General features: G+C 43.7%; 1 protein-coding gene across 4 annotated transcripts in view; it reads left to right on the plus strand.

Moving 5' to 3' along the window:
• The window catches only part of Ccpg1 (cell cycle progression 1), a 58,834-nt gene that overhangs the window by 1,484 nt on the left and 29,560 nt on the right, over positions 1-27,790 (plus strand). For 3 of the 4 annotated variants that reach the window (XM_036192639.1, XM_036192637.1, XM_036192640.1), the window contains exons 2-7: positions 9,296-9,364; positions 14,194-14,314; positions 14,572-14,648; positions 16,273-16,468; positions 21,022-21,273; positions 26,780-26,901. In XM_036192639.1, coding sequence (XP_036048532.1) covers positions 9,305-9,364; positions 14,194-14,314; positions 14,572-14,648; positions 16,273-16,468; positions 21,022-21,273; positions 26,780-26,901 — 828 coding nt within the window. In that variant the 5' untranslated portion in view covers positions 9,296-9,304. Of the gene's footprint in view, positions 1-9,189; positions 9,212-9,295; positions 9,365-14,193; positions 14,315-14,571; positions 14,649-16,272; positions 16,469-21,021; positions 21,274-26,779; positions 26,902-27,790 lie in introns of those variants that run through there. The other variant, XM_036192638.1, reaches the window with a different exon arrangement.

Below are 27,790 nucleotides of genomic sequence, written 5' to 3' on the forward strand. Positions count from 1 at the left end.
AATGATCACAAACAAACCCTAGAACCAGTTTTGTGCTCTAAAGCAAAGAACAGACACATATTTGCATTGGAAATTGAGTTCAAGGGCTATTTAGTTTGAAAGTGATTTTCTAGGGTGTGAAACTAAGCTGACTTCATGTTTTATTGTATTTTCTGTAGTGGGGAAAATGCAGGCATTTTTTTTTTCCTATGGCATTTTTTTTAAAGATTTTTTGTGTGTGTGTTTTGCTTCCAGGTTTGTAAGGATAGCATGTGTGTGCAATGCCAGGCCATCTGATGTGCCTGCTGGGAACTGAGTTTCTAATGTTTGCTCATAACCATCTCTTCAGCCCTGTAATCTACAATTGGCTATGTAGCCTTGAATTTTTTGTGGGGAGGGGGAGTGGAGTTACGACAGGGTTTCTCTGTAGTCTTGGAACTGGCTCTGTAGACGAGGCTGGCCTTGAACTCACTGGGAACCACCTCTGCCTCCAAGTGCTGGGATTAAAGAGTGTGCCACCACACCCACCTGTTTGTTTTTAGATAGTGTCTTACAGTGTCCAAGGACTGGGGCTTGTTGCAGTTTTCCTGCCTTAGACTCCTGAGTGCAGCTGTGAGCCAACCTGAGCTCTTCTTATCTGAGAAGCCTTTGTTCCTTTTTTTTTTTTTTTTTCAAAGACAGTGTTTCTCTGTTTAGTCCTTGCTGTCCTGGAACTCACTTTGTAGACCAGGTTGGCCTCTGCCTCCGAGTGCTGGGATCAGATGTGTGCGCCACCACCGCCCAGCCCTTTGTTGCTTTTTAGATGGTAGTATTCATAACCTTTTTTCTTAGATTGTCTTGGGAGCTTTCCTCCGACATTTCGTTTCTTTTCAATATTTTCTGTCTTTTTTTTTGAGCTGGGGATCGAACCCAGGGCCTTGCTAGGCGAGCACTCTACCTCTGAGCTAAATCCCCAACCCCTTATTTTCTGTCTTTTAGTTGTGTGTTTTGTGTTGGTTTGCTAGCTGTCTTGTGGGTGCTGGAAATCAAACCCAGGTCCTCTATGGAAGAACAGTCAGTGCTTTTAACCACTGAGTCATCTCTCCAGCCTGTTTTGTGTTGGTTTAAGTGTGATTAGGCTTTGGGGCCATTCACAGGGTATAAGAAACATTTGTACTAGATTAATGTGTCTGAGTTGCCAGATTCCACAGTATTGCTATCTAGGTGAAATTGTATTTTTAACTAACTTTAAAATATTTGAATATGAATTTAAAAAACCCTTAAGTTGTGGTTTCGGATGTCAAAAAGCTGGCCTTCCTCGCCATTGCTGCCCCTTCTCTAAAGGTCTTTATTTCTAGTAACCATCAGATTTGGCTAGATTAAGGCAGGTAAATAGGTTGGTTTAAGTATTTACCATTTGTCTTATGCAGTTAAATGGGACCAAATCATCATCAGGTTTGAGTTCAGAGATGGAGTTTAGTCCTGTGACATGGAAGGATTGCAGGCAATTAATATGCTTTGGAGTTTTTGTTTTGTTTCATTTGGGCTTTTAGGAAGGGTATTTACTGTGTGGAAAGCTGTTGAGTCAGTCAGTAGGGTTTTCTGTGGACTTCAGTAATGTGAGTTGCAGATTTTCCTCTTTGATTATATGAGAATGCGGTCTGATTTTCCTTAGTACTTGTCACTGACCTACTCAACTCTTCCTTGAGTTCATGTTGCCAGCGAGCTCCAGAGAGCCTTGCGAAGGAAAACTGTATTCAGTGATGAACAAGTAACAGAGATTCCAAGTCTTCCCACTGATAAGTTGGAAGTAACAGCTGTGCACCTTCAAGGTGGATTTGTGAAGATGGAATTGAATATGCAAATGGAATCACAATGATGGCAGATTTATCTCTATAATATTATTGGCCTTTGTAAGTGACATGTGAAACTTAGGGCACATTGGTAGTGTGATGACAATGCTATGCCTATTTTTTAGTGCATAATTTTGGTGAAGAAACATCCAGGGCTTCATTTGTCTTCTTGGTAGAGCTGGGTAGCATGTTCCAGTTTGATGGCCAGTTTGTTCGTTCCTCACTGTGACTTTGCTCTTCTGTACTAAAAGACCCGGAATTGTAAAACAGTGCTTCTGTGGCTGGGCCCTTCATGTCTGTCTCGGTCTCACAGTTAGAAGTGTTAGAGGTCCTTAGTTTGATTTTACACACAGGAAGTGGCTTCTTTTTGATGTTGCCCTCGTGAGCAGCACGACTACATTGCGTCTGAACTCTGGCAGATGTGGGAGCCCTAGGTGGGGTGGAGATGCCTCCTCCTGGGACAGTCCGCTGTTGCCTTTGGCATCTGACTCTGAGGCTGCCCTCAAGTTCGGGTGACATAGAGCATTAATGTAAAACAGTGTGTAGAAATTTCTAAGTTCATTTGAAGGGCTGTATCAGAGTAATAATACAGGTAGGTGCAGGTAATAGTTGTGTAAAATGTACTGTGGATGGTAGAGGGCAGCTCAGGTGGATCCTCCTCATACCCTAGTGCTACTAGATGACAGTAGATGCCTTTCTTTCTCCCTGTCTGTAATCAGGTATAAACACCAACACCTGGCAACAAGAATGTATCTAGAAAACCTTATATTACCAGCTTTGCTTTCCAAATAGACGATAACTAAGAATTTATAGGAAATTATCATTTTGTGAGAATATCTAGAAGACCTAAAAACAGTTAGTTTGTGTGTGTGTGTGTGTGTGTGTGTGTGTGTGTGTGTGAGAGAGAGAGAGAGAGAGAGAGAGAGAGAGAGAGAGAGAGAGAGAGAGAGAGGGAGCACATTATTGAGATAGGAAACAAAGTCAGAGCCAGATTTCTAAAATGAAGCCACCACAAGTCAGTACAGTGTGTAGCCTGCCCATCTTAGGTATTTCACTTTAAAAAGGGTTTTTATTTTACTGTGTGTTCCTGTGTCTGGGTATGTGCGGGTGAGTTCAGGTACCCATGGACACCAGAGGTGTTGGATCCCTCAGAAACTAGAGCACAAGCAGTTTTTGTGAGCCACCCGTTGTGGGTTCTGGGTACTGAATTTGGGTCCTGGAAAAAAGAGCAGTACCGAGACTTTTTAAAAAGTTGCAGCATTAGATTGAGGCAAAAGTACTGTTTACTTCAGATACCTCAGAGTGGTTTTCTCTTCCTGATTTGCAGAGTGTTACATCATAGAAGGAAACTTACAAATGGTGTGTTGCCTCACTTCTCTTGCAGAACTGATGTTCTAGATGAAAAGGTGCATTTAATGTATGTAGCAGTAGTACATAGATGGAGTGAATTTATTCCCATGGCTCAGAGGTTAAGAGAACTAACTGCTCTTCCAGAGGTCCTGAGTTCAATTCCCAGCATCCACATGGTGGCTCACAACCATCTGTAATGAGATCTGGTGCCCTCTTCGGGCCTGCAGTCATACATGCTGTATACATAATAAATAAGTAAATCTTTAGACCGGGTGGTGGCGGTGGCGCCCGCCTGTAATCCCAGCACTCAGGAGGCAGAGGCAGGTGGATCTCTGTGAGTTTGATTGAGGCCAACCTGGTCTACAGAGCTAGTCCAGGACAGGCTCCAAAGCTACAGAGAAACCCTGTCTCGAAAAACCAAAAAAAAAAAGTGATTTTGTTTTTAGGGATAGAATTTTATAGCTCAGGTTAGCTAACAGCCTCACTACATAGAGTAGGTTGGCCTTGAACTTCTAATCCTCTTGACCTTGCCTCTTGTGCTGGGACTTGTGTGTTACCACACTCAGATTTTTTTGAAGACAGGGTTTTGCTCTGTAGCCAGGCTGGCCTGGAGCTTGTGGGTAATCTTACTGCTTCTGTTTTCCTGAGTGCTGGGATTAGAGTGTGCCCTCCACACCTGGCTAACGTTATTTTTAGTGACTGTTTTCCTACTTCATTTCAACTAGGATAGAGCCTACTGATTGCAGAGGGCTGTCTTTTTTTGTTTTTGTTTGTTTTTAAGATTTATTTGTTTGTTTGTTTGTTCGAGACGGTTTCTCTGTAACTTTTGGAGCCTGTTCTGGACTAGCTCTGTAGACCAGGCTGGCCTCGAACTCACAGAGATCCACCTGCCTCTGCCTCCCAAGTGCTGGGATTACAGGTGTGCGCCACAACCGCCCGGCTTATTTATTTATTTATTTATTTATTTATTTATTTATTTATTTATTATGTGTACAGTGCTTTGTCTGCATGGCCAGAAGAGGGCACCAGATCGCATTACAGATGGCTGTGAGCTACCATGTGGTTGCTGGGAATTGAACTCAGAACCTCCGGAAGAACAGCCAGTGCTCTTAACCTCTGAGCCATCGCTCCAGCCCGAGGGCTGTCTGTCTTTGCACTCTCTGACAAGAGTGATGGAACCAGAGACTCTAGAGGACTTCATAGCCTGAAGAGATTATTGGGGCTCACGGTTCCAGGGGGTCAGAGTCCATGGTGGGGAGCATGGCATCAAGCAAGCAGGCACAGTGCTGGAGAAGTAGCTGAGAGAAAGTGTGAGCACTGGCTGGGAATGGTTCCACCAACTGGGGACCAAGCATTGAGTTCATGTGGAACTGGAGCTACAGTATGCACTCTAACTGATGAGCCATATCTCCAGCCCCTTTTCTTTGTCATGGCCTAGGCTAGCCTCAGCTAACATGTAACCTTAAATGTCTTGGGACTCATTATCTCTTGTCTCAGATTTCAAGTAATTGGGATTACAGGCTGGGGTCACTTAGGCTTGAAGGTTTGAGGTTTTTGTATAGAATAGTCCTTTTTAAGGCCAGGCATGGTGGCTCAAGTCTGTAGTCCTTGAATGCTAAAGCCTTGAGTCAAGAAGATAGAAAGTTCAAGACCTGCCCTGGGTTACAGAATAATTTCCAGGCCAGCCTGGTTAAGTTAGTGAGAGCATGTATCAAAGTGAAAACCACTGGGCCGTACCTCAGTGTTAAAGTGCTTGCCTAACATGTATATGCTTAACATGTATAAGGAAGGCCTTAGTACTGACAGACAGGCCCACAGACCGAGTGTGATGATGGCGAAAACACCCGCATTTCCTTTATGGTCCCAAACTTGCCTCTCTGTGTACTCAGAGATTTGTCTGCCTCAGTCTCCCAAGTGATGGGATTGAAGGTGTGTGCATCACCACATCCAGCACTGAATGTTTTCAGAGTGAGGGAGACTAGGTTCTGCTGTGCTGCCAGGCTGACCTTGAGTCTAGGCTCAAACACTCAATGGGAAGGTGACATTCATACATGCCATCATATTAGCTTCCAGAACATTCATTTTTTCCCCCTCAGTAAAATAATTAAGCCAGCTGGGCAGTGGTGGCGCACAACTTTAATCCCAGCACTCAGGAGGCAGAGCCAGGTGGATCTCTGTGAGTTCGAGGTCAGCCTGGTCTACAGAGCAAGATCCAGGACAGGCTCCAAAACTACAGAGAGAAAAACCTTGTGTTGAAAACAAAACAAAAAAATGAAAAAGTGAAATGGCGAGCTGGGATTGGTGACATGTCAGTGCCATCCAGTACTTGGGGAATGAAGAAAGGAGGATTTTGAGTTTGAGGCCAGCCTGGGCTGCATAGAAAGGCTCTGTCTCCAAGATAAATCACAAAGGATGAAGAAAACTCAGCCAATAAAGTACTTGTCAGGCAAGCATGTGGACTTAAGTTCAATACCCAGAATCCACATATGAAAGTGGCATGGTAGCACATGTTTGTAAGTCAGGCAGGTCTTTGGAGTTAGCTGATCAATAAATCTAGCCTACTTAGACTACTTGGCATGTTTCAGGTCAGTGAGAAATACTGTTTTTTTTTTTTTTTTTTTTTGTTGTTGTTGTTGTTGTTTTGTTTTGTTTTGTTTTTGAGACAGAATCTCACGATGTAGCCCTGGCTGTCCTGAAACTCATTTATGTAGTCCAGGCTGTCTGTGAACTCACAGATCTTCCTGCCTCTGCTTTCTGATTACTGTGATTAAAGGTGTGTATGACCATTCCTGCCTAAGAGAGAGTCTGTCTTAAAAGAGCAAGGAATGATGTCCATTATTGTCCTGTGGCATCTGTATGTATGGGCATGCATGAAGGAACACATACAGACATGTGTACCCATGAACATACATAAGCACAAAGAATACCTATAATTAACATAGCTATTTAAAATTAGAGTTAGAAGTGACATAGTTTCACCACTGGAAAAGCTGATACCAGACGATCACAAATTCTAGACTAGCTTAGTTTATATATAGCAAGTTCTAGGCCATCTATGGCTACATAGTGAGACTTGTCTCAAACCACCTCCCACCAAACTGAATTGGATTGAACCAAGTGCCAGGTGCATTTGAAGCATTTGTTGTACCACTGAATTACACCACGGTCTCTCCCAAACTCTATATTATCCTGAAAAGCAATATATGAAAATTTTAAAGAGGAGGAACTAGGGGCTGGAGAGATGGCTCAGTAGTTAAGAGCACTGGCTGCTCTTGGCAGAGGACCAAGGTTCAATTCCTGGCACTCACATAGTGGCTCACAACCACCTGTAACTTCAGTTCCAGGGGATCTGATGCCCTCTTCTGACCTCCACAGGCAACAGGCATATACATACATACATACATACATACATACATATATATATATATATATATATATATATATATATATATATATATATATATATATATTTGTTTATGTATCTCTGCAGGCGAGAAGAGGGCTCCAGATCTCATTACAAGTGGTTGTGAGCCACCATGTGGTTGCTGGGAATTGAACTCAGGACCTCTGGAAGAGCAGTCAGTGCTCTTAATCTCTGAGCTATCTCTCCAGCCCCCCCCCTTTTTTTTTTAGCTGATGATAGAACCCCGGGAAGCACTCTACCACTGAGCTAAATCCCCAACCCCCTAAAAATATTTTTAAAAATTAAAAAAAAAAGGTGCTGGAGTGATTGCTCGTTCAGTGGTTGAGAGCTCTTGCTGTTCATGGAGAGGACCCAGGTTCAATTCCTGGTACCACATGGTGGCTTATAAACACCTGTAATTTGGTTCTAGGAGATCCAACACCTTGTGGCCTACATAGACACCAAGCCTGCATGACAGACAACATATATATGTACAGGGAAGACGCGTACAAAAAATATTTAAAGAGGATTTTCAGAAGGGGAAAAAAAAACCTCATGAAACTACTCAGGCTGATCTTGAACTTAAACTTGTTTGTTTGTTTTTTCTTTCTTTCTTTTTTTTTTTTTTCCCCCGATACAGGGTTTCTCTGTGTAGCTTTGTGCCTGTCCTGGAACTCACTCTGTAGCTCAGGCTGGCCTTGAACTCACAGAGATCTGCCTGGCTCTGCCTCTGGAGTGTGGGATTACAGGCGTTCGCCACCACCACCCTTGAATTTAAACTTATAGCCTAGGTTGGCTTAAACTTCCTGTTCAGCCTCCTGGATAGCTGGGATTACAGGCCTGTGCTTAGAATCAGATTCTGGACAGTGACCAAGGTGGATTCTTCATGGACAGTCTGGCAGCACTTGGCTTTTACCTACCTCAGTCTGTGGTCTGCTTGGAATCACAGAACTGTGAGATAACAATGCCCCCATTCTTCTCCCTCATGTCTAATTCTAGAAGATAAGGAAATGAAAACCCTGCCTCTACATAGTAAAATGTAGCTTCTTAGGAACGATGTAGTGTCATCATACCAGGTAACTGTTTTAGTTATTGAGGAAAATTAGTAGCGTTGTTTATGTGTTACTCTTTGTTTTTTGAGACTTGGTCTCAGTGTGTTGCTCTGACTTTCTTGGAACTCTCTGTAGCCCAGGCTGGCCTCAAGCTCGAAGAGATCCATCTGCCTCTGCCTCCTGAGTGCTGGGATTAAAGGCGTGGGCTACCAAGACTGTTCTTAATGAAGGACAATACACAGAAAGAAGTCTCCTAGCCTTGCAGCCCTTAGAACACCAATGGAATTTATGGAGGCTGATGGTTGAGGGCCTGCCTGCCTCCCACTTCTGTCTTCCACTTTCCCTCCCCCCTCCCTTTTGGAGTATCTTGCTGTCTATCCTAGACGGGCTTACAGTGGCAGCCCTCCTGCCTCAGCCTTCCTAGTGCTGACTCCGGGATGGAAGAGTGCCTGTACTTGCTGGCCAGGAGTCTTGGGAAGGTCATTGCAAACTAGCTATTCTTAGAGCAGAGCAGAGGGTGGGGCAACTTCTGACTTTTAAAGGAGTGTCTTGCATACCAGGTTGGCCTGGAACTTACTGTGTAGCCAAGAGTGACCTTGAACTTCTGATCCTCTGTCTATCTCAAGGGCTAGGATTACAGGTGGTTGTCAGCATGCTTAAAATCAATTCCAGCTAGGCATGCTTCCATCTGAGCTATATACTAGCCCCTGGATGCAGTTTTCTTGGAAGCACAGCCTTCAGGTTGGATCTGACACTTTCATAGTGTCTGCAGTGCCAGAAACTAGTTAATGAGGCAGGTTCTCAAAGCATGGCATGGTGTTGCAAGCCTGTAATCCTAGCATTCTGGAGACAGGTAGGGGTATTGAAAGTTCAAGACTGGCCTGTGCTAGCTAGTGTAGGGTAAAAGTATGAAAACTTGGCCTTAGTTTAGGCTTGTTCCTAACTAGTTCTTACAACTTAAATGAACCCATTTATATTAATCTTTGTTCCACCACATAGCTTGTTACCTCTTCTCTATATTGTACATCTGACTCCCTCCATGCCTCGATGGCAAATCCTGCCTCTCTTCTTCCCAGAGTTCCTGTCTCTTCCTGGAAGTCCCGCTTATCCTTTCCTAATTAGCTATTGGCCATTCAGCGCTTTATTAAACCAATCAGAAGGTGCCTTGGCAGAGACACATCTTCACAGTGTACAAAAAGACTATCTCACAGAAGGTTTCAGTTATTCTTTGCCTTTCGGATCTAATTTCTGTTGGTTTCAGCAGCACAGCTGTGCAGGTTGCCTTGGCTCAGGAAGGCTCCCATGTCTTAGCAGTTTGGTTTATTTATTCTTACAGGTGTGCAGCAGTCATATGCCCAGAGTGGAAAACCTGTGGGGTTGTCTCAGTTTCACCTGGAGGTTTGATGCTGTGTCATGTGGAGCTTTTACAGACATTTAAAAAAAACGTGTCCCAGGCTGGAGAGATGGCTCAGAGGTTAAGAGCACTGACTGCTCTTCCAGAGGTCCTGAGTTCAATTCCCAGCAACCACATGGTGGCTCACAACCATCTATAACGAGATCTGGTGCCCTCTTTTGGCATGCAGGCAGACATGAAGGTAGAGCACTATACATAATAAATAAATCTTTAAAAATAAATAAATAATGTGTCCCATGTTTTCCTATATGTTTTGTATTTATAGGACTGAAAAATGTCTGAAAATTCCAGCGACAGTGACTCATCTTGTGGTTGGACTGTCATCAATCATGAGGTATGTTCTCTGGTACATTGTTAGCAAGTGACAGAAACTGCTTTATGGAGGTCAGTGTTTTCTACATGTAAGCCATGGGTTCCTTTGTATGTAGTTTAGGCATTTTCCCAACCATATTAAACTTGACTGCTAAAATACTATTGAGTTACATACAGCCCTAGTTTTAGTCTTTTTTTTTGAAACAAAACTTCAAGATAGGGTCTTCATAAGTTGCCCTAGATGGCCTTGGAATCTGTATGTGGCTCAAACTGATCATCTTGAACTTGGGAATCCTTCTTTCTTAGCCTCCTCAAGAGCTGGGATGACAGGCCTGTGCCAGCACACCTAGGGCTTTGGGTTTTTGTTTGTTTGTTTTGAGACATTAGAGTCTCACTGTGTAGCTCTGGCTGGCCAGAATTGGCCTGGATTCACAGCAGCCCTTCCGAGTACAGGGATTATAGATGGATGCTAGTATGGCTGGCTGTTGTTTGTTTTGAGAAGGTGTCCTTCCGTCATACAGGCTGGCTGGAAACTCAAGGCGCCTTCCTGCTTCAGCCTCCAGGCGGGTTAGAGGCAGGGACCATATCCAGGCTCTGTTTTTTGTTTTTTGTTTTTTTTTCTTAAATGAATTTTTCAGGATTTAAGAAAAAGTATGTATTTAGATTTACAGGTGTAGAGGACAGTAGTTGTTCATAATCAACAGGAAGAACTTCACTAGAGAGTAGCATCCTGGATTTTGGATACCATGCTGAACACTGCAGTCCAGCATCTTCTGCATTATTCTAGCTGATGTTCCTTAACTGTTTTTTTTTTTTTTTTTTTAATTGTTTGTTTTTTGAGATAGGGTTTCTCTGAGTAGCCTTGGCTGTTCTGGAACTCACTTTGTAGACCAGGCTAGCCTTGAACATCCCACTCCTGGTACCAACTTCTGTCTTAGGGTTTCTTTTGCTGTGAAGCGACACCATGACCATGGCAACTCTTTTTTTTTTAATTTTTTTATTTTTTTATTTTTGCCAGAGCTGAGGACCGAACCCAGGGCCTTGCGCTTGCCTGGCAAGCACTCTACCACTGAGCTAAATCCCCAACCCCAATAAATAGATAAATAGATAAATTTCTTTCTTTTTTTTTTTTTGTTTTTTTTGTTTTTTGTTTTTGTTTTTGTTTTTCAAGACAGGGTTTCTCTGTGTAGCTTTGCACCTTTCCCGGAACTCACTTGGTAGCCCAAGCTGGCCTCGAACTCACAGAGGTCCACCTCTGCCTCCCAAGTGCTGGGATTAAAGGTGTGCGCCACCACCGCCCAGCATGGCAACTCTTATAAAGGAAAATATTTAATAGAGCTGGCTTACAGTTTCAGAAGTTTAGTCTGTTACTGTCATGGTGGGAAGCAGGACAGTGTGCAGGCAGACATGGTACTGGAGAAGGAGCTGAGAGTTCTACATCTTGATCCACTGGCAATAGGGGTTTGGAGAGAGAACTCAGCAGTTTAGAACACCGGCTGCCCCTCCCCATAGTGCCACTCCCTATGGGCCAAGCATTCAAACACGTGGGTCTGTGGGGGCCACAGCCCATTCAAACGGACTACCGCATTCTACTCCTGGCCCTACGCTTGTAGCCGTAATAGAATGCAAAATGCAAAGGCCAGAGGATGGTGTCAGATTCTCTGGGACTGGAGATACAGACAGTCGTGAGCCACCATGTGGATGCTGGGAACTGAACCTGGGTCTCTGGCAGAGCAGCCAGTCTTCTAAACTGCTGGGCCATCTCTCCAGCCCCATCAGCCTTAATTTTTTTCTTTTTTCTTTTACTGTTTTTGGAGACGGGGTATAGTTGTGGCTGGTGTGGAGCTTATAACGTAGTCAAAACTGCGTTGGATGTGGTCCCAAAGCCAGTTCTGTAATGAGGAATGGTGTAACTAGAACATTGCAGACACTGATTTATGTCCCGCGTTGGTGATTGTTTTCAGTCTAAAAGTCCTAAGAACAGAAAGCGTTGCATCGGTCCAGCCTCGATTGTTTAGATTTGAGTTGTCTCATCAAAAGTTTCCCGTTTGTTTTTAGGATTTTATAAACTTGCTTACTTCATCAGTGAATTTATTTTTTGAGACTAGGTCCCACTGTAGCCCAGCGTCCTAGAACTCAGTAGCCCATGCTGCCCTCCAATTGGAAGTCATCTGCCCCACCTCCCAAGTGCTTGAGTTTTGGGCATTTACCATCAGGTCTACTGATGCTGGTGCTTGATGGTATATATGGTATATAGAAATAATTATTTTGGCCGGGTGGTGGTGGTGGTGGCACACGCCTTTAATCCCAGCACTTGGGAGGCAGAACCAGGCGGATCCCTGTGAGTTCGAGGCCAGCCTGGTCTACAGAGCTGAGATCCAGGACAGGTACCAAAACTACACAGAGAAACCCTGTCTGGAAAAACGAAAAAACAAAACAAAATAAAAAACAACTAAAAATTGAAATAATTATTTTGGCTGGGTGGTGGTGGCGCATGCCTTTAATACTAGCATATGAGAGACAGAGGCAGGAAGATAACTGAGTTCCAGGACAGCCTTGTCTACAAAGCTAGTTCCAGGACAGCCAGAGCTACACAGAAAAACCCTGTCTCAAAAAGGGAAAAAGAAAGAAAGAGAGAGAAATAAATAAACTATTTTGATAATTGAAAGTTTAGAACAATTTGTTGGTCATTTCTTTTATAAATCAGCATCAATAAAGATAGGGGGCCAGTGACATGGCTGAGGTGCCGTGGAAGCCTGACATCCTGAGTTGGATCCTGAGATTCTCCTGAGAGTAGGAGAATGTCCACTCTACATTCAAGTCATACCCTGCTCTCTCCATATGTATTATGGTGCCTGTGTGTACACATACATTAAATAAACACTTGTAATTTTAAGTAGCACTTCATAGGCTTTTGTTTTACAGTTTCAAAGTTTGTTAGCAACTATACTGATTGAGATGGAAGGGAGGCTGAGGGGTTTTTTTGGTGGGAGGGATTGGCAGGATCTCACTATAGCAAACTGGCCATGAACTTGAGTTTATTCTCTTCAGCTTCCCAGTGCCAGGATTACAGCTATGTCTTCCACACCTGGTTTGGTGTTTTACGATAGTTTGTTATACAGTAACCCTGACTGGCCTATGCTCTGTATCCTCTTCCCACCATGTCCAGCTCCCCATCCCACCTTTTTGTTTGTTTGTTTTTTGTTTTTTAAGGCAGGGTTTCTCTGTGTAGTTCTAGATGTCCTGGATCTCACTCTGTAGACCGGGCTGGCCTCCAACTCACAGAGATCTGCCTGCCTCTGCCTGCTGAGTGCTGCGATTAAAGGCGTGCTCAACCACTGCCCATTCCATCTCACTCTTTTTAGACAGGGTATTATTAATATGTAGACCTGGCTAGCTTAGAACTCAACTGCGTGACCAAGTCAGTCCCAACCTTGCCTCGGTCCTGCTACTGCTTTCCAAATGGTGTGTGCCACTATGTCTGCCCTGGTTCTGCTTCTGTGTTTTTAACTGTTTCTGCAAAGTTCAAGTGGACTTCTTAAATTCTTTTTTTGTTGTTTGTTTGTTTTGGTTTTTTGAGACAGGGTTGCTCTGTGTAGCTTTGCGCCTTTCCTGGAACTGACCTTGGAGACCAGGCTGGCCTCGAACTCACCGGAATCCGTCTGCCTCTGCCTCCCGAGTGCTGGGATTAAAGGAGTGCACCACCACCGCTGCCACTACCCGGCAAGGTGGACTTCTATAAGCAATGTCCTTTCCCCCTTTTTCCCTATAAGGACAAGCCAAGAGTAGGAGGAAGGCAGCATTGGGAACCTGGCTGTGAGGCTGCAGGGTAGAAAATGTGATAGCAAGTGTTGGGACACTTAGCTGCATGTGTCATGTGACAAACTGCCAGCTGTACTTGTGTTTAGCATTTTGGGGATAGGGTCTATCTCCAGCCTAGATGGCCTGGCAGTCACTTTGTAGTCCAGGCTAGTCTTGACTTGACTTCCTGCCTTGGCCTTTTAGTGCTGGGATTACATACATACTGTGTAGCCACACCTACTGTGTGCTTGTGTTTTTATATCCTTTACTCTATAGCTCCTTCTAAGTCCTCTTTCTTGCCGAGGTCTCTTGGCTGAGTTTCATCTTTCTTTTCCTTACTCCCGTTCTGATTTAGTCCCGAACCTCCTTCCCAAGCAGTCTGCAGAGCCCTGTTTCTGCTGCCAGTGCCAGCAGTCTTTCAAAGTTTTATTTTATTCATATAAATATTTGTGCAGACCACATGCATACAGTCAGTGTCTGGGGATGCTAGAACAGACACTTGGGAGCTACCATGTGGGTACTAGGAATTAGACCTGGGTCCTCTGGAAGAACGACAGGAACTCTTAACTCCTGAGATACCTCTCCAGACTGTGCATATGCAGTCTCAGAGTCTGCCTTTCAGCCTCTGCGCCATCTCCCCAGGACCTTGGAAATTATCTAGCTAAGGAGCTCTTCAGACAGTGTTTAATTTGTTACCAACCGTAAGAGTTAATCTTCTGTCAGCTTCATTCTGTTGTGGTCACCTGACGTGGACTGGAAGCCACCCTTCATTTTCCCTCCTGGGGGCCTGTATGGACTGAGTTAAAACCAATGGGGAGGGGGGGTTGGGGATTTAGCTCAGTGGTAGAGCGCTTGCCTAGCAAGTGCAAAGCCCTGGGTTCGATCCTCAGCTCCACCAAAACAAACAAACAAACAAAAAACCCAATGATGTTTAATATATAATAAATGATGTTTAGAACGTAGTAGCATTGGGGACTTTCTACATATCATCAAATCAAATCCAGCCTTGGGGAGACAATAACTGAATTAATACTTGCCTCTTTCCCCCAGGGTTCTGATGTAGAGATCATGAATTCTGTCACAGCCAGTGACAGCTGTGAACTGACTCTAGAATGTTCCTCATTAGAGCAAGAGGAACTGCAAGTTCTTCATGTGGGGCCTGGAACTGGAGGTAAGTTAAGTTCCCATTTCTTTTTCTGGGGCTAGGGGTATCATCCTTGATTGCCATTGGAGTGGTCTTATCCTGGGATGTTCAGTTGACTTGTAAGAAGGCAGGAACCTGCCAGCAAGTGTCTGAGAATAGTTAGAATGCCGCCGCTGACACTGGAGAGCCATTAATGAGTTACATTCTCTGTGAAATTGTCCCCCCATACTTTCAAGGAAAGCGTTTTCAAAGAACTAACGCTCTTGATCTTGGTTTTATACCAGAAAGCAGCGCAAACAGTATGTCATCAGTGGAAGAAACTATGTTGGCAGCAGTGGGAGAAACCAAGTCAGAAATTGAGGTAAACCTTTATTTTGTACTGTGGATGTTTGATAAGCACTGTCCTGTTTATAGCTAAGCATTCTGTTCCTACCTAAATTACAAGGAAATTTAGTGGAAAACCCAGTAGGTTTTAAGGTTAAAGTTAACTTCTGCTGGGTTTCAGAACAGGACACGAAGCAGGCACCTTCCCCTAGGGCACCCTCACAGACAGCCCTGATTGGGGCTGGAAGATGAGTTAGCGTCTCCAGAACTATTAATCTTTATTGTGATTGGTTTTGGAGATTGATTTCATTCTTGAATTATATTTTACTGAGTGAATGTCTAAATGAAGGTTAACTTTTACACTTGAAAACAAGTTAAACATTGTCTGTTGGAGCTGTCTTTTGAATACAGCTACTTGGTTAGATAATTTCCATAGTATTTAGTTCCTTGGTGCTGAGATTGGGCGACATAAAGAAAAATAATCCACTTCTGGAAGAGTCTGGAGAGGTGGCTCAGTGGTTAAGAGTGCCTGCTACTTAATAATCATGAGGATTTGGGTTCAGATGTCACCACACATGGAATAAACTGGGTGTCCCACAAACATCTAACTACAGCTCCCAGGGGTCTGCTGCCCTCTTCTGGTCTGTGTGTACACTCGGACATGTGCAGACAGTTAAGCAGATACATGTCCACTTCCCCACAGAAAAAAATCAATCTCTAGTGTTGATGAGATGGTTTAGCTGATAGGAAGGCTCTTGGTGCGGAGTCTAGCCTGAATTCAGTCCCCAGGAACTCACATGGTAGAGAAAACTGACTGGCAAGATGTCCTCTGACCGCCACATGCACCCCTAACAAAGTTATTAAAGATAATCGAATTCTGGAGGCTGGGAAGTCCAAGATGAAGGTGCTGATAACTGGTTTGGTGTGTGATGATTGCTCCTTGCTTTAGGATGGTACCTTTTGCCACATTCTCTAGAGAACAAATGCAATGTCCTTGGATGACAGGAAGGGAATGGCCAAGTGGCATTGTGCTGTGTGTTCTTCAGACAGCATTCTCCTCATCTCCTGAGTGTTAATGTTTTGTTTCGGATTTTTTTTTTTTTTTTTTTTTGAGGCAGAGTCTTTCTACATAGCCCTGGCTATCTGGGAACTCAGTATGTAGAGCAGGCTGGCCTCTAACTCACAGAGCTCCACCTGCCTTTGTCTCCTGAGTGCTGGGATTAAAGGTGTGTGTCAGTCTAAGTTTTAATGAATCTGGGGGCATATTCAGACTCTGGTGCCTGTTAGCTGTTGAACCAGATGAGTTGAATCAGGCTGGTCCGTGTTCCCTGGATGTAGCATTTTGTGCCAGTAAACTCGCCAGACTAGTGAAGTAAGTGAATTCTTGGGGTCCTGTTGTCATGGAGGGAACTGGAGTCTCTTCAGCTTCTGAAGCACAGTGCGGGGAGACAGGAGTCTCATCTAATTCTGAGTGTTAGGGATGGCTTTGAGGTCTCCAAACTAAAGACAGTGAGCCTGTGATTGCACACTTTACTGTGGGGTAGAAGTCATTTCTTCATGGGCTGGGGGCGGGGGTGGTGTTCAGGAGTAGACCCGAACATCGAAGAATATTCAAGATTCAAAATGACTGAGGTTGCTGCCTGTCAAATTTGGTTCTGTAGGTTGAGGAAGCAGCTTCCCCTGAAGACAATGTGTATCTGGGAACTACCAGTGATGATTCTGATATTGTTACACTTGAACCCCCTAAGCTGGAAGAAATGGGAAGCCAGGAAGTTCTGAAAGAAGCGCCCAGCTCGGACGACTTTAACATGGGCTCCTCCTCCAGTAGCCAGTACGCCTTCTGCCAGCCAGAGCCCGGTAGGAGCTGTTGCAGCAACAGACCTCTGACCTCTTAGTTAATGCCCTGTTTTCTAGCTCCAGTTCTCAGCTTCTTAAATGATTGCTCTGAAACGCAGGAAAATCTTGGTAAAGTTTGTTACAGTGTCTTCCTGGCCTTAGTGGGTCAGCTCCGTGTTCTTTCTTGGATACATTACTGTGGGGGGCGGGGGACTGGGGACTGAGCCCCAGATATTGCACATGTTAGGTAAACTTACTCTGCTACATTCAGTTTATTAAGGTCTCGAGTCCTCAAAAGATGCATTTGGCTTCTGATATTTGTTTGGTTGTCTGAGGTATGGTAGAGTCTAGCTCTGGCTGTTTTTAAATTCACTGTGTAGCTCAGGCTAGTCTCGGAGTCAGCTGCAATTCTTCTACAGGCATGTGCTGCCGTTCCAGCTTCCATGAGTCTTTTGTTTTTGTTTTTTTTTTTCAAGACAGGGTTTACTGCATAGCCTTGGCTGCTCTGGAACTCACTTTGTAGGCCAGGCTGGCCTCGAATTCAGAGATCTGCTTGCCTCTGCCTCCTGAGTGCTGGGATTAAAGGTGTGCGCCACCACCGCCTGACTACTTCCACAATTTTCTTTAAAGATTTATTTATTTTATGTATATGGTATTCTATCTGTATGTACACCTGCATGCCTGAAGAGGGCATCAAATCACATTATAGATGGCTATGAGCCACATGTGGTTGCTGGGAATTGAACTGGGGACCTCTGGAAGAGCTGCCAATGCTCTTAACTGCTGAGCCATCTCTCCAGCCCCTACTTCCTTAACCGCAGTTTTCTGAATATGTAGTATCTTTCAATGTGACACAAAATACTTAGACATTAAAGTTCCTAGAAAATGTTAAAAAAGAAGCCTGTAACTAACTCAGTTATTAACTAACCCATAGTCATAATTTAGAACTGCTGTTTTAAGCGGTTCCCAATTTGATGAAAAACCAAAAATATATAGAATCTGGTTCGGATATACTCCTTGGATTTTCCCATTCTTTTAACACTGGATACATTTGGTAGTCAGAATCAATGACATTTCTCTTTCCAAATTAAGGTAATAATGTGCCACATTGTGTTTCTTGGCTTTTTTGTTGGTTTATTCTGGGATGGGATCTCACTACTGAGCCCACCTAATCCTGGACCTCACTGTGTAGCCTTGGCTAGCGTTGAATTTGTGACAGTTTTCTTGTCTAAGCTGTTTGACACTGTGCGCTATGTAAGTTGTTAGGGAATGGTGCTAAAAAGAAGCCTGAGCCTGCTGGCGGTGGTGGCGCACGCCTTTGATCCCAGCACTTGTGAGCAGAGGTAGGTGGATCCTGGAGTTCGAGGCCAGCTTGGTCTACAGAGTGAGTTCCAGGACAGGCTCCAAAGCTACACAGTACAAAGCTACTTTGTCTTGAAAAAAAAAAAAAAAACAAAAGAGAGAGAGTGTGTGTGTGTCTGTGTGTGTTCAGAGCAGAGGAATTTTTTCTGATTATTTTTAATCCATCCCTTTGTTGAGCCCAAGATACAGATGGCTAACTGTTTTCAGAAGGTTAGTACTGTTGAATTCAACAGATACTTAGGGGTCGAGGGGTCTGAGAGGCCTTCCCACCCTCAGGGCGCTCAGGTTCCTCGGGCTCAGCAGGGCAGCACTTGATATGTATATTTTTTTAATTTTAGAATTCCATCATGCCGGCGGTGGTGGCGCACGCCTTTAATCCCAGCACTCAGGAGGCAGAGGCAGGTGGATCTTTGTAAGTTCGAGGCCAGCCTGGTCTACAGAGCGAGATCCAGGAAAGGCGCAAAGCTACACAGAGAAACCCTGTCTCGAAAAACAAAACAAAAAACAAAACAAAACAAAAAAAACAACTCCATCATGTTCAGATGGTTTCCCCCTTTTGATATATTTACTTAACAATTTATATTTTCTGCCTCTGGCTTCAGATGCATGGACTCAAGTAAGAGTGTAGCCTGAGGGCTCTGTAATAGGACACATTGTTGTTTGTTATGTTTTTGAGACAGGATTTCTCTCTCTAGCCTTAGCTGTCCTGGAACTCGCTCTGTAGCCCAGGCTGGCCTCAAACTCAGAGATCTGCCTGCCTCTGCCTTCCTAGTGCTGGGATTAAAGGCGTGTGCCGCCATTGCTGGGCTAGGCTAAACATTGTTGAGGGGAACTTGCACCTCTAAGCCTAGGATTCTGACTTACTTGATTTCCTCCTGAGAATCTGAAATTGTTTCAGAATTAGTTAACAGAAATATTAAGTTGTTTTTTTCCTCTTTGTGTTCATTTGGTTTTTTTGTTATTTGAGACAGGGTCTCACAGTGGACCCCTGACTGGCCAGGAATTTGCTGTAGACCAGTTCGTCCTCAAACCCATAGAGATTGGCTTGTCTCTGTCCCTTGAGTGCTGGGATCAAATGTGTGGGCCACCATGCCCAGTTTAAGCATTTTTTAATCTATTGTAATCCCTCTCATCAAATTGCTTGTATAACAAAATGTTTAAAAATAATGATAAATTTTAGGCTACACTGAAAATACTGTACAGCCAGGCACATTGGATGATTTAATCTCCTCAGTTACCTTATTATGGTCTCTCCCGTTCTTTTTTATCCTTACAGCTTTTCAGCTTCATGTTTTTGTATGGTTCTAATAGGTATTCATTCAGCTTTCGTTTGTTTAAGGAAACTCCTGTCTTCCATTGACCAGCCTTTCTCCTCAGAAGGCGAAGGTAGAAGCTCTAGAGAAGTTTGTGTTGTGTGTGTTTCTGAAGAGACGCACTGGATTTTAATCTCACATAGATGATGGTGTTAACTGATGAACGTTGTATTTTCAGTTTTTCCTTTATGACTTACAATAAAGCTTTATACATTTCTTTCCTGTTTATTCACAAAAGAAAGGTGGTGGGAGAAGCTGTGGAAGATCCCTGAGTGCATAAGGGCATGGGATGACCAGCTGAAACTCCGTGCTCCTAGCCAGCTCGCTCTCCAAGGTGGCGTGACTGATGCTGAGCGCCTTCTCAGCTGGGCCTAGTCAGTTACTGTTGCAATGCTGAGTGCTCTGGAGAGTTGATCCCAGGGATCCCGCGGACAGGCTGGCCGAGCTTACTGCATGTCTCTGCACTGCCTGCTGCTTGGATTGTGGGCCAGATTACACCGTACAGAAGTTTAGAAATCCAGATGTTTCCACTATTATGTGGATGGAGTCATTAGGTAGTTAATGACTCTTAATATCGATGGAGTGGGTTGTTCATATATATGAAGGCAATATGTGTTATATATGAAAGCTTGGAGACATTTTTAAGACATTTGGAGAAAGCTTTGCTTTTCTATGTACTTACTCTGATTCTGTCAGAAAGTGAATCCAATACCCCAGCTGTGATCTGAATGCCTTTATACTATGTAATGCTTGCTTTAAATCTTCCAGTCTCGTTTATCTAAGAGACGTGAGGCCATGGCATCTTGGAAAAACTAGTGATCAAGAATAACCAGAGCTGTGCTGGGCATGAGGATTCACGACACTGATGCCCTTGGTGGCCACCATGTCACTAAGCATTAGGACATGTGTTCATTCAGTAGTGATGGAGTCTCTTTTGTCATGTGAACAGGAACTAAATTCCCTACACTTGATCTTTAGAAAGCATTGCCTGACGTAGACACCAGCTTTCCTGTGGCATGAACAGCCTGTTTTCTGAAAGACCAGCATTTCTGGTGCATGAGTGTGAGCTCTTTTGGAGCTCGGTGTTAAAGTCAAACTCACATTTTATCCTTACTTCTAACTGGCTATAGAGATTACTACCAAATGTTGTCAATAATTTGTTGAAATATGGAATGGAGTTAAGAAGTGACATGCAAAAAGCTGCAAGTGGTGTTTCCAGGGGCGTGCGTTTGTGTTCCTGGAGTGGAGTGTTTGTGAGATTCTCTGTCCTCTGTGTGTCCTTTACCGTTCCTTCCTGAGGCATAGGCATCAGCACCAGACCGGCCTCGGCCTCGGGGCAGCTGCTGTGGCGCTCCCTCCTGCTGACATAGTTACTAGAGGGTAGAATCAGCAACCTTCTGGTAAGAGTGGCAGTCGGAGGGAAGGGTCACCTGACTTCGGGAGCCTGTGTTGAACTGTGGTGCTTTGGACCTGCATGGTGGGGTAGGGATCTGGAAGACCTATTTATTATCCGGACCAGGAAGTACTTAGAGACTTCCTATTCCTTCACATAACTGTGAATTGAATGAGTGAAAAGACAGGGTTTCTTTTTTTCCTGAACTAAATATTTGTTTCTGTCTGTAAGGTGGAACTAGTCTACAAGGAGTAACTGTTCTAGGCCATAGGGTGGGGAAGGACAGAGCTTTGAGGAGGAGCCTGTCGGGCAGAGGCGGGAGTAACAGTAGTTAGACTACAGTTGGTCTGTGTTTGGTTTGCTGTTGGTTCTTGTTTGTGTTTCTCTTTGGCTTTTTCATGTTAGAGGACAAGTAAGGCAAGCATTGAGTATTTCAAATCATAACTTACTGGGAAGCCTTTCCTGAGAATGTTTACCTAAACACCAACATTTTTCTTTTAAAATAGTCTTTTCATCTCAGCCTAGTGATGAGGAATCCAGTAGCGATGACACCAGCCATGAGCCCAGCCCTGCCCCTAGACGCCGCCGCAACAGGAAGAAGACCATTTCCATCTCAGAGTCTGAGGAGCCACCACTTGCTGAACCGGAAGAGGAATCCTCCAAGGAGCCGAGTAAACGACACTTCAGTGGTGGTCTCAACAAATGTGTTATCCTGGCCTTGGTGATTGCTGTCAGCATGGGATTTGGACATTTCTATGGTAAGTGTTCGGAAAGACCTTGTGCAGAAGCCACTTGCCTATAGCAGCAGGACAAGATGGCACACAGAAAAAAAGTCAGTGTTCGTTATAATGGCCTGTCTCTGTCTATAGTTAGCTACTTTTCTCAGGAGGCAGAGTGGAGGATTGCTGAAGCTCCAGAGTTTGACATTAGCCTAGGCAACATAGTCAGATCCTGTCCCAAAACAAAACATTAACAATTTTTATTTATTTATTGTTTTTGAGACAAGATCAGGCTGGTCTTCAACCTGTGATCTTCCTACATCAGACTCTCAAGTATAAATAAGGACTTTTAACATATTTGTAGCTTTTTTGTTTTGTTTTGTTTTTCTAAGTAAGAAGATGGAAGATTTAAAAATGTGAAGTTGGGGATTTGGAGCTTGAGAGATGGCTCAGTGCTTAAGAGCTACTGGCTATTCTTCCAGAGGACCCAGGTTCAATCTCTAGTACCTAACCCATCTGTAACTCCTTACAAGGGTCTACCCTCCTCTTCTGACCCTTTAGGGCACTCTGTGCACATGGATACATGTGGGCAGAACACTCATACAAACCTGAAGATGCTGAGTGTGGTGTTGCATGCCTTCAATCCCAGAGGCAGGCAGAGGATTTTGAGTTCAAGGCCAGCCTGATTCACAAATTCCATTCCAGGCTAGCCAGCTGCTTTGACCTGTCTAAAGTAAAATACAAATCTGAAGTTGGATGTGGTAATAAGTTGGTATATATGGTAATCATGTAGGAGACCTAGACATGAGACTCTCAACTTAAGACCCTGGGTTCACAGGAAAAACAAATTACCTTGAGGCAGATTGTTATAATTTGTTGCATAGAATTTAAATTCCAGCGAAATAGTCACATAATGGTAGACAGAGTGTGGTTCACATCTATAATCCCAGCCCTTGAGAGACTGAGACAAGAAAGTTGCCAAGAGTTCAAGGACAACCTTGAATAGTGTGTGATACTATCTCAAAAACCAAAAACAGAAAATTGCATTTGAAATGTTCAATAACTAATGTTCATTATTTCTACTTTGAGCTGCCTTCTTTTGTTAGAGTAGTTACAAATCTTTATACAGCTGGTCTATAATAAACTATTTTGTTAGATAAATGACTTCTAAATAGCTTATGTATATAAATATCTTTCTGAACACTCAGCCATGAATCTCAATTTTGTTAGTATGATCTTTCTAAACAGTCATACAGATGTTGGCAAACTGTCATGGCATATCCCCTCCACAGTAAAACCTAGATATATATACCTTGAGGTTGCATGCAGAAGTTGTTTGTGACATCCATTTCTGCCTTCCTGTTTATATGAGTTTGAGGCCAGCCTGGTCTATAGAGGGAGTTCCAGGACAGTCAAGACTACTTATAGAAATACTGTCTTGAAAAAACCAAAAGAAAAGCCGGGCAGTGGTGGCGCAAGCCTTTAATCCCAGCACTCAGGAAACAGAGCCAGGCGGATCTCTGAGTTTGAGGCCAGCCTGGTCTACAGAGTGAGACCCAGTACAGGCACCAAAGCTACACAGAGAAACCCTGTCTCGAAAAGCCAAAAGAAAAAAAGAACATCTCACTGAATCTTTTAAGTCCTGTAATTTTTTGGGAAGTTTTTTGTTTTTTGTTTTCCCCAGAGCTGAGGACCGAACCCAGGGCCTTGTGCTTGCTAGGCAAGTGCTCTGCCACTGAGCTAAATCCCCAACCAGATTTTTGGGGAAGTTTTAACCACTTATTACTGTGTGTGTCCGAGTGTGTGCATTTGAGTACAAGTACTACGGCATATCAGGAGACATCTCTGGAGTTCTCTTTTGTACCTTTATGCCGGTTCAGGGAATTGAACTCAGGTCTCCAGGCTTACACACCACAACCATCTTTCCCTGACATCTTGCCAACACAAGGCCTGTATTTGTACAGTCTGAGAACTAAGTGTTCCTATTTGTTCTTTTGGACTTTATAGACTAGTTCAGTTTATTCTTTTTGTTTTTTATTTTTTATTTTTTGGTTTTGGTGCAGGGTGTTACTATGTAACCCAGGCTGAGCTCTGACTGGTGATCTTGGCTTCCCGAGTGCTGGGATTACAGACCTGTGCTACCAGGACTGCCTAGCGGAGCAGGTACTTGAGAAAGAAATGCCTCAGATGTTGTCAAGTTCAGAACTCCTTTGTTATTGTTGTCTGAGACAAGGTCTCTCTGGCTAGCCCTGGCTGTCCTGGAACTGACTGTGTAGCTCTAGCTAGCCTAAAGCTCGTTCTGTAGAACAGGCTGGTCCCAAATTCACAGAGCTCCATCTGCCTCTACCACCCACGTCCTGGACTAAAGGTCTATGCCAGCATGCCTGGTAACTTGACAAATCTTAGTTGGCCCATATAAAACTGCTTTTAGATTTATTAATTTTCTTGGTCTACATAACCTATTCTTAACTTTCTGTTTTGGTAGTTCTTTTCAACAATGTGTTCTTTCATGATTGTGGTAAAGGTATTAGATAGAGAGGGTGGTACTGGAATAAGACGGCAGGGCAGCCCATACTTGTTAAAGTCAGACCTATGTTTTCTGTGTTCAACTTGAGGTAGTCTTTGGGCTCATGGGAAGGCCTGCTGTGTGTACTTCCTTGAACAACACTAGTGAGCATGTTCTGAATCATGCTTGCCTGTGTTGATGGGGGAAGCAAATGTGTCAGTATTTCTATGTGTGTTTCCCTCTACAGGTAAACATGAAGGAAACAAGGGAAAGGGTCTAAAATCTTTTATTACTAAAAGCCAAGCATTAGATATTAACTTCAATGTTAATTCAGACTGCACTAGAATCTTACAATTTGCATGACTTTGGAATATTTTTAGAAAGTACAGTTTAGAACACTTCTTTTAAAACCAAGAAAATTTGTTTCCTTGCTTGCTAGCTTTAACAAAATTAACACATATCTTCCTGTACATTTTCACATTAGTCCTATCACAGCATGAGAACCCTGGATGATGCAGTATATAAGTGAGTGAGTCTACACAGTAACTCTAAGCCCTGACCCCAGTGGCCTTTCAGTCACCTCACTTACAGGACAGGACTTCATTCTGTGCTGGACAGTGAGCTCCAAACTAAGCCTTTCTCCAACATCTGTGTCCATAAGCAGCCACCTGGTATAAACATCTACTCAGAACCCAGCCAGCCTTGACTCCATGAAAGTGTGGGTTTTCCTGTCTGTACCAGAAGAGCAATGCGGTGGACTAGACATGATTCAGATTCTAAAAGTGCATCTGAAGTTCAGAAAAAGATAAAAATCTACATGAACTTGAAGTACCTCTCTCCTTGCTTTTCTCACACTCAGATGGAGGTGTTGACAGGCTGTCCAGCGCTTCTGAGGACGTAACTAAGTGAACGGGAAGTTACACAGCACAAACAGGCATTAAAGTCCATGTTGAATGAGCTCACTAAGTTATCCTTGAATGGGCTGTTAGTAAGCTTATGACAAGCAGGAAGGGGAGTAGACCATTCCAGCAACTGAAACTCTAAAATAAGCCCCTGGGAACAGTAACAAACACTGTCTAGATGATACAGGAAACGGGTGTTTTAAAGTGGACAATATAGGCTGTTAAAGTCAAGTAAAACTACAGGAAGTGAGAAGTCAGCCGGAGCTGCTGTGCGTTGTGTGGCCCATAGAGTGGTGCTGAAGGCCTTGGCCGTTAGGCTGAAGGGAGGAGGATGAGGAGGCTAATACAGTGAGGTGTCCCAGCCTGGATTCTGCATTGGTAGTCTGTCAGAGTTCAGGAAGTGTGCTAGCTGCTTCCCGTTTGAAATAGAGGGTTCCCCAGGGGAAGAGTCCTGCTAGACAGTGGAGTAGCTAGATCTTGTGCTGGACCCCTACCACTGACCCAAATTTCCACTCCCTTACTGGTGAGGGATGTGCACACGTGGGTTTCAAGCTCTGTAGGAGGGGTTCAAGTGGGTTGTTACATCCTCTGTTTAAACTGCTGCTTGTAGTGGTGGGCCTCCTGTATGTGTTAGGTGCCAGATGTGCTCTCTGGTTTGGTGGTGTATTGTATATGTTAGGTGCCAGATGTGCTCTTTGGTTTATTTTCTTGTGCAGGACACATGTAGGAGGAGCATGCAAACAGCTTGTCTTGGCATAAGAACATTTTGAATTTAAGGTCTAATATGAAGGAATTGTCCAGGAACTGGGTGTACACTGAGGGCCTTACAGATCATAGCTAGAGGCTCCTCCACTGAGCTACATACAGCCCTGTGGAAGAATTGGTAAGAGTTGGCTTTGGGGGCCAGCAAGATGGCTCAGTGGGTAAAGGTGCTTACCTCCAAGCCTGATGTCCAGAGTTGATCCCTGAGAGACACATGGGGAAGGAAGGAGCCAACTCCTACAGGTTGTCCTGACCCCCGAATTTGTGTCCTGGCATGCATGTGCCCCCATCTCCCAACTCCTGCAAGTTTTCCTAACCTCTGAATTTGTGTCTTGGCATGCATGTGTCCCCTCCCCCACAAAAAGTGAATTTTATTTTTTATTTGCTTATTTGTTTATTTTGGTTTTTTGAGACAGGGTTTCTCTGTGTAGCTTTGCGCCTTTCCTGGATCTCACTCTGTAGACCAGGCTGGCCTCAAACTCACAGAGATTAAAGGTGTGCGCCACCACCGTCCGGCTATTTATTTATTTTTTTAAGATTTATTTATTTATTATGTACACAGAAGAGGGTACCAGATCTCATTACAGATGGTTGTGAGCTACCATGTGGTTGCTGGGAATTGAACTCGGGACCTCTGGAAGAGCAGACGGTGCTCTTAACCTCTGAGCCATCTCTCCAGCCCATAAAAAGTGAATTTTTAAAAAAGTAATCTCAGCCTTTCAGAAGTAGAAGGAGGAGAATCAGGAATTCAAGAGTATCATCAGCTAAATAGAGAGTTGGACTCCATCCTCGATAACTTAAGACCCTGTCTAAAAAAAAATCAATTTGACTTTGAGAATGATGGGTGTTTGTAATTAGACATTTCCTGTGCTACACTTCAGTATCCTGTAGGCAAATTATTGAGAAGCGTACATTTTCATTTTTCTTTGACTCTTGATCTTTGGAAAAGAAACCCACTGATGGCTTCTTTTTCTGTTTAAAGAGGTTTGAACCACTTCAGAGGTCTCACTGGAAAGCTGAGTGTCTTCATTATAACAAGAGGAGAACTTGCTTCTTGTCATTGTTAAAGTAGCCTGTGCTTTTCTTTGGAAGGATAGTGAACTGTGTAAAGGTTCTTGTGTGTGCTGAGTTAACAATGGATATTCCTGTGTGTGTGCTGACTGAGTTCATAGAGGTTCCTGTATGCATGCTGAATGAGTTAACTGCATTATTAGTCTGCTTGGCCTGAGCTTTAACACTGTCACATTGTGAGGGTTTTTGTTTGCTTGTTTTTTAAGAAAAGAATGCCCTTAAGTTAAGTAGCTAGTGTTGATGGAGTGCTGTGTGCAGTTTTGAGTAGTGGCAGTCATGCTATACCAAATGGTTTTTCTTTCAGGCACAATTCAGATTCAGAAGCGTCAGCAGTTAGTCAGAAAGATCCACAGAGATGAGCTGAATGATGTGAAGGATTACCTCTTGCAGTGCCAGCAGGAACAAGAGTCTTTTCTAGATTTCAAGGTGTGTATTAATTAAACATTGAAAAATAACTAATAGTGGGCTGGAGAGATGGCTCAGCGGTTAAGAGCACTAGCTGCTCTTGCAGAGGACCTGGGTTCAATTCCCTGGACCCACATGGCAGCTCACAACTGTCTGTAACTTCAGTTCCAGGGGACCTGAAACCTTCACACAGACATATGTGCAGGCACATAAAATAAAAATAAGAAGGAGATGGGGGGAGGAAAGAAAAATAACCAGTAGTGATGTAGAAATAATTGTTTGAGCTAGGTGTGGTCACACACACTATAACCCCATCATAGCACTTGAGGACTGAGGCAGTATGAATCAGGCCAAATTCAAGACTAGCCTGGCTATTTAATTTAGCACCACCGGCCTCAGAAAGCCAAGAAGGAAAAAACAGACAAACAGTAGAGGGCAGCAGCTGAGCTACTCAGATACAGTCACAATAAAGATCAATCGATAAATAACTGGGACGCGTGAGATGGCTCAGCAGGTAAAGAAACTTGTTTCCAGGCCTGACCACCTGAGTTCCGTCCCCAGGTCTCGCTTGGTAGAAGGAGAGAGCAGACTCGGTTGTCCTCTGATCTCCACACACATACCTACAGACAGACTTTAAAACACACAAATGTAACATAAATGTAACAACAAAAATAAAAATGTTAGTGAGTTGTTCAGTATTGTTATACCTGTTACATTGGTATGCATCACATAACTTCTCTTGGCACTCTTGTGAGTAAAGTCATCTGTTTCATTTTAGAAATAGAAAGAGGTTCAGATAGACTAAGTAACAAGGCCAGCAGATCAAATTGGATTCCAAGTATCTAACTTCAAAGATTTATTTGTTTGTTTGTTTTTGTTTTTGAGACACAGTTTTCTCTCAGAAACAGTC

Source organism: Onychomys torridus, chromosome 7 (genome assembly GCF_903995425.1).
Source record: "Onychomys torridus chromosome 7, mOncTor1.1, whole genome shotgun sequence".
NCBI classification, from domain to species: Eukaryota; Metazoa; Chordata; class Mammalia; order Rodentia; family Cricetidae; genus Onychomys; species Onychomys torridus.